This window comes from Corticium candelabrum, chromosome 4, assembly GCF_963422355.1.
Source record: "Corticium candelabrum chromosome 4, ooCorCand1.1, whole genome shotgun sequence".
Lineage (NCBI taxonomy): Eukaryota > Metazoa > Porifera > Homoscleromorpha > Homosclerophorida > Plakinidae > Corticium > Corticium candelabrum.
In genome coordinates this window covers 1,507,501-1,518,086 of record NC_085088.1, presented here as the reverse complement: position 1 = coordinate 1,518,086, position 10,586 = coordinate 1,507,501, and the positions used below count along the sequence as shown (strand labels likewise).

The 10,586-nt window shown below is 39.4% G+C and overlaps 2 protein-coding genes across 2 annotated transcripts in view; one reads left to right on the top strand and one right to left on the bottom strand.

The window, feature by feature from the left end:
- The first annotated feature begins 193 nt into the window (after positions 1-193).
- Positions 194-4,531, top strand: LOC134178592 (targeting protein for Xklp2-like). Its single transcript, XM_062645468.1, has 9 exons — positions 194-317; positions 379-497; positions 1,838-1,878; positions 1,934-2,032; positions 2,491-2,632; positions 3,034-3,326; positions 3,397-3,727; positions 3,786-3,932; positions 4,024-4,531. Exons 1-9 carry the CDS (start codon positions 215-217, stop codon positions 4,420-4,422), a joined length of 1,674 nt encoding a protein of 557 aa, XP_062501452.1. The 5' UTR covers positions 194-214; the 3' UTR covers positions 4,423-4,531.
- Positions 4,532-7,801: 3,270 nt separating this feature from the next.
- Positions 7,802-10,586, bottom strand: part of LOC134178314 (targeting protein for Xklp2-like) — a 4,974-nt gene continuing 2,189 nt past the window's right edge. The window contains exons 5-9 of the mRNA XM_062645177.1: positions 9,568-9,715; positions 9,076-9,398; positions 8,675-9,005; positions 8,466-8,615; positions 7,802-8,363 (exon numbers count right to left, since the gene is read on the bottom strand). Of these exons, the coding sequence (XP_062501161.1) occupies positions 7,944-8,363; positions 8,466-8,615; positions 8,675-9,005; positions 9,076-9,398; positions 9,568-9,715 (1,372 nt within the window). The 3' untranslated portion in view covers positions 7,802-7,943. The remainder of the gene's footprint in view (positions 8,364-8,465; positions 8,616-8,674; positions 9,006-9,075; positions 9,399-9,567; positions 9,716-10,586) is intronic.

The following is a 10,586-nucleotide window of genomic DNA, read 5'->3' as shown; positions in this document are numbered from 1 at the left end:
TAAACATGCGAGCTGCTAGAGTCCACAGCGCCATAACTTTATTTTACCCGATCGTCACTTAAACTGAAGTGCATAACAGTTACGCATGCGTAGGCTATTGACCAATGAAAAGAGAGCGTAGTCGATAAAGAGCGAGTTTGAAGTGTCCATGCTCAGTCGCCCGCTCTGCAGTCATTCGTGCAGTTAGCCCCGCCCCTTCCCTTTGACGATATCGATGGTAGAACGAAAATTCGAGTACGACGCTACTAGGTTTTACGACTTCACGAACGAAGAAGGCGACGGAAAACAAGGAGACGAAAACGCCGACAAATGGTTTGGTAAGTCTCCTCTCCTCGTCTGTATCTCACACTAGCTAACTCGAGTGTAGACGTTCTACAGACTCGCAGTTCAACCAGTTGCGGTTAGACGATTCCCCTCCGCTACGATTTAGCGACGATTTCGACGCACAATTGTCAGCAAGAGCTGCCGCGCAACCATGCAGACAACGTCAAAGGACGGTACGTAGCAAGTAGCTCTTTCCTTTACTTCGAACGAACGGTTTGGAGTGACTTCAGTATCTTCCCAACCGCCGCAGTAGCTACAAACTATACGTAACACGTGCACCGGCCGGCTCCTTCATTTTCGCCCAGAAGTATGACGCGACGCGGCGGAAGGGTCTGGCTACGCGAGACTACGGCTCTGCGTGAGAGCGGACGCTACCGCCCCTACGAAATTCTCTCAACTTCTTTTGGCAACGCGCGCAGGCAAGGGTGGTAAACAGTATGCAGCTGACTGGGTGCTCCCGCTCTACCAGTCACTTTGCTCCGTGCCCCTCGCCTCCATTAGACCAATATTAATAGTTTACAGAAGTTGCTGGAGTAGTACATTACAAGTTGTAGTTGTCACGAGACGTCACGTGCAAAACCGAGTCTCGCCACGGTGTTATAATGGTTTAATTAATTAATTAATTTTGTATAATTATTAAGCTAGGAGAGAAAGACACCACAGTAAGTGGTGGACTGCTTCTTACTCTAATGGCGCTCAATTGACTTCCAGTCTGTCACAGTATGTATGTTTGTATGTTTGTAAGCGTGTGTCACGCTGGGGGATTTGTTGGCCAAGTGGAACAAAAAGCACGTGTCAAAACACGTGGAGCGAGCGCGAGGAGGAGGACTGGGTACGAGTCTAACAAATAAGATCAAGAAACATCTCTAGCGAGTGAGGCTTCTGTTCGAATTCATTGGTACAGGATGGATATGCATTTTTCATCTGCAGCCATTATGCAATTGCTGCCATATGTATTGAATATTTACAGTGTACCAAAGCTGCAGGTAATCACACTCAACAGTAAGATAGAGATAGCACCTGAGTTGACTATCGATTGCTTTGGCAGCATTCTCTGTAGTGGATCATTCATTATAGTACTTCACAGTAAGCAGCAATGGCTGACTCCAATAATATATATATATATATATATATATATATATATATATATATATATATATATATATATATATATATCAAAGAAGACTCATTGTAATACAGTATCACCACCAATCACATGTTCATCCTAGAAAATATTTGTAGTGGAGAAGCATAGTGATGTGTGAGAGGGCACTGCTGACCATATGATATTTCGAAACTATCAAATAACATAAAAATTTATAATATATTCAAGTCAATATAAACATCAAATGAGCACATCTGGCACAACAGAGTTGCAAATTTAGTTTGTTGTTTTTGTAATGTTAATTTGTTGACTGCAATTCTCTGCATTGGTTATTTAAATTTTAAAACAGAAAAACTAGTACATTTATGTTACTTGCATTTGTCTTATTGATGTTTCCTTTTTGATAAGAGTCAACCCGAGTCTCCAACCAGAACATCACTAACCAGAAAGTATTACAACTCTTATCTTTATGTTAAAGTATTTAGTTAATTTTCTGATTTGCAGGTCTAATGAAAGACAAGACAGTCCACAACAACCAAATACGCATCCTCGACGCGTTGTGAGAAAAAAGTTCAAGAAACTGGTTGTTGTGTTACCTAATAGGTACTATACACATTGTATTAATTTCAGTTGTTGTAACGACACTATATGATGAGGAAAGAGCATCAGACAGACAGGCTTGCTGGCACCCAATCACATACAGTTGAAGCACGCTGTGAATTGCCAGCTGTTTTATTGTGTATATTATATCGGAAAACAACAGTATCACCCCTTATATCATGTTTAGTCATTTGATATTTACGTAAGGTCATGACAATGTTTGAGAAGAATTCTGAAAAACTTTCATTAGTAGTACAGAACGCAGTGCTGGCAATATTGTATTGGCAATTAACTCTCCAATAAAATTGAAATATGAACAACACGCTATTACTTGTTATGTCAATAAAAATTTATCATTAATTAGTGCAATCCTAGGGGTTTGCCGACCTCAGAGTGTGAATGCAAACTAACAGATTTAATTTTTAGCTCTTTCATGATATGACACTGTTTGTATCTTTCAGACAATCTCAATGTAAGAAAACTACAGAGGACATTGAGGTAGAACAAATTTCTAAGATGCAAGCAGAAACAAAACAGAAAATAGAGTTGTCAAGAGGACAAATAGATAAGAAGAGTCAAAGTGTTGGCAGAAAGGAGGAGCAAGTAAGATCAGTATATATACTATACTTTACATATCTAATGACAAACAAACAGATTTTTCATCTGTTCATAGATCGATAATTGTTACTTACAATAGCATTTACTTAATTAATAGAACTTGCAGTAGGATGTAACTTGCTGAACACATTGGTCTACTGGACAGCCTGTGCGTCGGGCTCACTCTAGCTTTGTGTGCACAAAAAACAGTAATGCACATAAGCATCAGACATGTGCTTCTGATCCGTGATATGGCAACGTCGAAAGCCCAAGAGTCATAGAAGAAGTGAAAACAAGTCATTCTCTGTATAGAACAAAAAAGTAGAAATTTTGGATAAGTGACATCCTGCTGTACTGTGAATATGAATAGCATAAGTTAAAACTATAACAGACACTATTTGCTTTAGAAAAACAAGTTGTATGCCAGCAGAAAACGGCTGGCAGAACAAAATGAACAACTTGGGGAACCAAAGAGAAAATTTGTCTCTTTGGCAGAACAAGTCGAACGATTTCAGAAAGCTACCCCAGTAAGATTTCGAACTAAATCCACACGGGACCTCAAGAAGGGACCGATGCGGCTAAAATCAAAACAAAAAGAGCGTGTTGTACCTAAGTCACCTCATCTAGTAACAGGACAGAGAGCCAGAGCAACGAAAGTGGAAAGCACGGCTGATAGAGAAGAGAAAGAGATTCAAGAAAGGCAAAGATTGTCTTCCATTTTGATTGTTTAAAATAGCTGTCACTATACCATTTTATTTAAACTGTTCTAGTGGTCACGTGTTCAAAGCTACAGCTCTCAATCCAAACATAATCAAGCGTCAGGGACAATATGGTTTGCCACAGAAACAAGAAATTCCTATTACAGTTCCAACAGCATTCCATTTTGAAACCAGAGTACGAACACGTCAGGCTGAGCCAGTCACAACCAAAACTCAAGAGTCAATAGTGGCTCAACCCATGCCAGACATGAATCAGGTCTTCAAACCTGTTTTGACACATAAAATTACAAGGATTGAGCCGTTCAAATTTGAAGGTAAATACACTGACCCTGCTGTTGTGAGGGAACAACTCAGTCAAGCAGAAGATAAGAAATTACAAGAAGTATGTTTTTACATAATCTGTGTTCTTGCTTGTTGCTTATGCTTGGTGTGGGTTGAAGGAGAGACAGTTTCACGCCAACCTTCTGCCTGATTTTTCAAATCAATTTGTACCGAAGAAAGACAAGCCAAATATTACGTTACAACAATCATTCCAACTGAAGACCGACAGTCGCGGAGAAGAATATGCTAGGAAGTGGACAGCACAGGTGAATTATTTATAACATGTTTTTAAAAAAAACAAGCAATCTATGTGCTACAACATGGCATGCAGTACTATACTTGTTTCTTTTTTCATAGCTGAAAGCTGAAACGATTGCAGACGAGGCGAGGAGGAAGTTCAAGGCACTTCCTTGCAATGTAATTCACGAAGCCCCATTTGAGCCACAGCATGAAAACAAGCCGGTGCTGCCACCTCTGGATATTGTGTTGAAGACAGATCTAAGAGCGAAGCGGTGGCAAGATCTAGCACAACGAAGACAACAACAAGAACTGGAGAATGAACATACCGAGAAAGAAAGACTGACCAAGAAAGAAAGGAAAGAGCAAGAGGCACTGAGAGAGCTAAGAAATAAGATGGTCCACCGAGCTCAACCAATGCCCAAATACAGTAACACAACATTTGTTGTACATCTGAGTTCAGCGCAAACAACAGACGGACGCAGTAAGGGGCCTCAGAATAATGCTGAACACTTTTAGCAAAGCAGGTTTAGTGTATGTCTATCACACTTTACTGTTAGTGAGTTAATTGTTATCAATTGTGTATATAATAATTACTTTTTTGCCAAATATATGGAATACTGGTTACATAATACAATGGCCCTTTGCATGGATAGACGTACCCAGTTAGACTGTATAATTGTCTAGGTAGGTGTATTATGAATACGTACAGTACGGTATTAGGTAACTGTTGTACATGATGGTACACTTGCTGTACACGTTAATTACAAAACAACAGGTATCACATTATTGCTGAGATTATGTAAACAACAGTTATTCAGAACTCGAAGGAGGCGAAGGAAATTTGTGCAGAAGGTGCAATGATTGATCGGCATCTTGCTGATAGCAAGTTAACTCGTGTTTTGTGATATGGTTAGAATGTGATGCTGTAATATTGGTCATGTCAAAGGAGAACTACTAATAGACAGGAATTTAGAAAGATACATTAATTAATCAGGTGATTCATGATTTGTCACGCTAGATATTAGGCTTCAGTAAGATATGCATTTTTCCCTACAGTGCAAGTTTGCTCAGAACTTGTGTGAAAAACGAATTTATAAACTCAGTGGCCCAGACTGAGGTGGATTAGTCTTACTGTAGCAAGATGTTTGTTAGTCGACTGTGCACTGTTGTAGCTATAGAGTTCAACATCAGCAGAATCTGAGAAGTTGCCTCATCACAGGGTACGGTAGTACCCTGTATGTAGGGATTGACCAGGTTGTGTGGGCGTGGTCATATTTTAGACCTTCAGAAATCACCTTAAAATACGGTTAAATATCTTGAAAACGACAGATAGAAAACCTTACAAGTTCAACTACGCTTGACTACTGCTGAATTGATCTCAGCTTGTCTTCAGAAGGAGAAAATCGCTCGTCAATTTCGGAGTTTTCGCTGGATTTTGTCTTCTTTCTTCTTCCTCTTCTTCTTCTCCTTCGTCACGCATAACTCCTTGACTACGGCATATCTAAAGCTAAAACTTTGGAAACGACGTAGAATAAGCCGACCTGTATTCTTTTGATGATAGAAGAAAGAAACAACTAAGAAAAAAGATTTCTAGAATGGATTTGAACTTGCTACCCTACTTACGTTCAACCGCAATTGTTGTAAGCCATTGTTAACAAACAATAGCCAGGCAGCCAATCACAAGCTCTTGCTACGTTGCTTGAAGCAGTCTAGGGTACTGTACACGTGTACAACAAGGCGACAAGAATTCTTGACACGTTTCGTGGTTGAAAAACCTGAGCCTACAGCTAGGCAAAGAATCGCGCTCTTGAATCGCACGAGCAAACGCAAGAAGTGCGAGTAATTAATTAATTAGACATGACGTTGAACGTCATCGCAATCGCAGACGCGATATACCTCTTCTTGCAGTAGTTGGAACACCAACCCTTCAAGCATTTGAATTATGGCAAAAGCAAATTAATTCGACTCGCTTCCATCACAAAATGTCGACTTCGCAGCGCTCGGAATGTGACGTTTGTTACGAGCCTATAGGTGTGGCCTACGATAATAATTTTGCAGTTGTCTAGTGCTACCGTATTATATTTAAGACCAAACTCCCGCAAATCGAAGACCTCGTACTGTGTACAAGCCGGTTGCGTGTAGAAGTCGAGCTTTTGTTCAAGACACTCGGCACGCGCATACACACACGTTCGGTCATGTGCACGTGCGCAAATGACGGCGTGTGCGTGTAGCATTCAATGACACCTGGCCAACAATGATGACGAAGAAAAAGGTGACGCTGCTGAAACTAGCATCTCGATTCTCATAGTAGTGACAAGTCTATCTAACCGAATCTTGCGTTTCAATTAAGTGGCCTAGATAACAAACTCATCAACATTCTGTAACGTGATGCATGACCATCAATGGAAATGCGAGCTTGTTTTGTTGCCCACACCAAGAACTTTAGTTGTTTAAAAGCTAATACTCATACCCCACCGGACACAATTTTAAAATTATGCAAGAATGCATCTAGAAATTGTTGTAGACTACCAGGGGATCTAACAGCTAATCATCTGCATAAATTCCTTCTTTAATCTACACACACACACACACACACACACACACACACACACACACACACACACACACACACACACACACACACACACACACACACACACACACACACACACACACACACACACACACACACACACAACTACATGCACGTATGCTCGTAGCTCTGAAGCAAGTAGAACACAGCTTCATACTTACTAGTGGTATTATTGCAACTAAATGTAACGTCTGATTCAAACCACCTATACATAAACACTGCATAGCTCTTAACATATTTGCAAGTACACTGTAAACCTAAGATCCACATGCTCGAGATATGAGACTATACATGTAGACCAAGTATAGTTTAGAAAATGTGTATTTTTGTTAGGCTATAAAATCTTTGTTTAATTAATGGAGTAGGCTGTGCTTTCACACTCCTAGAAACTTACCAAACTAGAATTTTAAAAACTTTTTCTCTGAAAAAAGAAATAGATGTAGGAATTGTATAAAAAGTAATAGAAACAAGATCTATAGATAATATGAGCCAAAGCCAGACATCATTAGTGAATCCTTCCAACCACATTCCCTACATTTTACTTTTATTGGGTTGGAAGGATTCACTAACGATGTCTGGCTTTGGCTCATATTATCTATAGATCTTGTTTCTATTACTTTTTATACAATTCCTACATCTATTTCTTTTTTCAGAGAAAAAGTTTTTAAAATTCTAGTAACATAAAGAAGATCTGCAAACATTGGCATTTGTCATCTTATGTGTAGCATGTGACAATTTGAATTCACTAAGTGTAGATTAGCTTTGCTGAGCTGATGTCTGATGAGCTCGCTTGTGGATTTCTAATTCAATTTATAAACCAGGAGAGAACTAGTGCACCACTTAGATTTATCAGCTATGGTTCAAACTACTGTGTGGTATGAATGCACGTGTATAAACATAAATGTTTCAGATTTGGATTGCCATTGAAGAGTTGCTAAAAACTGATTAGTTAGTATTGGAGACATTTACTTAGCTGTTCCTAAATAGTCTCATTACCTACCTAGCTAATCAAGTCAAGTAAAATCGTGCACGTGTGTGTGTGTGTGTGTGTGTGTGTGTGTGTGTGTGTGTGTGTGTGTGTGTGTGTGTGTGTGTGTGTGTGTGTGTTCTCAAATCATGGTCACACAAAGAACTGATCTGACTTGCTGATTTTCAACTCTTCTTGTGATCAATGACCAGGACCCAATCTTTGAAGGGATTTGCTTGTATTACCATTTTGGCAGCAAGGAGAATTAATGCAGCAGGTACGTAATCACAAGTCTGACAGGAAAAATGGGCATACAGTCTAACTGCACAGGTCCGTCATCTATAATTTGGTGCCAGTGGCCATTATATTATGTAAACAGTTTTCCAAACATTTGGCAACAACACAAACTATAGTAACTACACAATGGATAACAACACACTACAGGTAATGTGATAAACATACACTAAACCCCCTTCCCTATGCGTGTCCAGCATCATTCTGCCGCCCCTTACTGCGTCCGTCTGTGTGGAAGTTCGGAGCTTTCGGAACCGTTGGAGGCGCTAAACTCGGATGAACAACAAACTTAGTGTACTCCGGAATTGGCTGAGCTCGGTGGACCATTCGATTTCGAAGCTCTCTCAAAGCCTCTCGTTCTTCCCGTTCTTTTTCTGCTGCTCTGTCTTTCTCGATCTGTTCATTTTCTAGTTCTTGTTGTCGTTTGCGTTGTGCTAACTCTTGCCGCTGCTTGGCTCTTAGATCTGTATTCAACACAACATCAAGAGGTGTCTTCACAGGCTTGTTTTCATGCTCTGGCTGGAATGGAACTTCGTAGATCACGTCACAAGGAAGTGCCTTGAACTGTCTCCTCGCCTTGTCTTCATTCATTTCAGCTTTCAGCTATGAAAAACATGTTTTAGAGGAAAACAAGCAATTTATGTGCTATAATTAACATGGCAGGCAGTATTATACTTGTTTCTTGTTATAAATAAATAAATTCACCTGTGCCATCCACTTCCTAGCATATTCTTCACCACGACTGTCAGTCTTCAGTTGAAATGATTGTTGTACCGTAATATTTGGCTTGTCTGTTTTCTTCGGTACAAATTGATTTAAAAGATTTGGTGCAGGGTTGGCGTGAAACTGTCTTTCCTTCAACCCACACCATAATAAGCTCAACAAGCAAGAACACAGATTATGTGAAAACATACTTCTTGTAATTTCTTATCTTCTGCTTGACTGAGTTGTTCCCTCACAACAGCAGGGTCAGTGTATTTACCTTCAAATTTGAATGGCTCAATCATTGTAATTTTATGTGTCAAAACAGGTTTGAACACTTGACTCATGTCTGGCATGGGTTGAGCCACTATTGGCTCTTGAGTTTTGGTGGTGACTGGCTCAGCCTGACGTGTTCGTACTCTGGTTTCAAAATGGAATGCTGTTGGAACTGTAATAGGAATTTCTTGTTTCTGTGGCAAACCATATTGTCCCTGACGCTTGATTATGTTTGGATTGAGAGCTGTAGCTTTGAACACGTGACCACTAGAACAGTTTAAATAAAATGGTATAGTGACAGCTATTTTAAACAATCAAAATGGAAGACAATCTTTGCCTTTCTTGAATCTCTTTCTCTTCTCTATCAGCCGTGCTTTCCATTCTCATCACTCTGGCTCTCTGTCTTGTTATTAGATGAGGTGACTTAGGCACGACACATGTCTTTACTTCTAATTTTAGCCGCATCGGTCCTTTCTTGAGGTCCCGTGTGGATTTAGTTCGAAATCTTACTGGGGTAGCTTTCTGAAATCGTTCGACTTCTGCTGCAAAAGAGAGAAATTTTCTCTTTGGTTCCCCAAGTTGTTCATTTTGTTCTGCCAGTCGTTTTCTGCTGGCTGATCTGAGATTATAGGGTTGCGGAATTGTCGTGCAACTGCTTTTCTAAAACAAATAATGTCCGTTATAGTTTTACTTATGCTATATATTCACAGCAAGTTGGATATTGTAATAGCTGTTTGTTATGTTGTGTTATTAGCTTTCCAGGAATCTTTGTTAACTAAGCGTGAAATAATACAGATATGTAAAGTATAGTATAAAATATTGATCTTACTTGCTCCTCCGTTCTGTCAAAGGCTTGACTCTTCTTAACTATTTCATGTGATGCTCTTGACAACTCTATTTTCTGTTTTGTCTCCTGTTGCATATGACAAATTCGTTCTAGCTCAATGTCCTCTGTAGTTTTTTTACATTGAGATTGTCTGAAAGATACAGAAGTGTCATATTATTAACTCCTTTTAAACTGCTAAACATTTAAATTATTTTGTTCGTTTGCATGCATTCACACTTTGAGGTCGGCAAACCACTAGGATTGCACTAATTCATCATAAATTTCTATTGACATAACAAGCCAAAGTGTGTTGTTCATATTTCAATTTTTATTTGAGAGCTGATTGGCAATACTATTTCCAGTACTTGTTCTGTTGTTGTGGAAAACCAAACAAGAGTGTCCACATAGTACTAGTAATAAAAGTCTTCCAAAAGTCTTATAAAATTTCAAACAGAATACGAAGGAAATAGTTTGATTGGATAAGGCATTCACTGTAGCACATTTTAGCAAACAGAAGACAGAAAGAGAGTAAACATTGCAATGCTGCTGTCACATCACAATACTGTAAATCAACAAACGTTTGTAACAACAAATGCTCGTAAACTGCCGCAGACTCTATTTCGTAAGAAACAAATGTTCATAAACTTCCCTCATGCCTCTTGAATGCGTGCGTGGAAGTGACAGCAAGGCTCAATCAACATCCGGGTAAATACCTGCCGATGTCTGTACTGTGTTCTCAATGTCTTTGATTTCTTGGCTTGCAAAAGCCAATTCGTCAACTAACCGCCACGCTGAGCCGAAAAAGCCGTTTCTGCCAAATCCAAACGAGAAAGACAATCATGCAAACAGCACTAGGTGCGTCCGTAAATGAAGAGATTGACTTTACTCTTGTGCGCTTAGTAGAATGACTATAAACTAAATAAAATCCAAGTATTGATGAATATGTGAACTAAAATTTAGTAAGCGATTTACATTAGTAAATTCTTGCAATTTCCAAATTTACAAAATTAAATAACTTACAA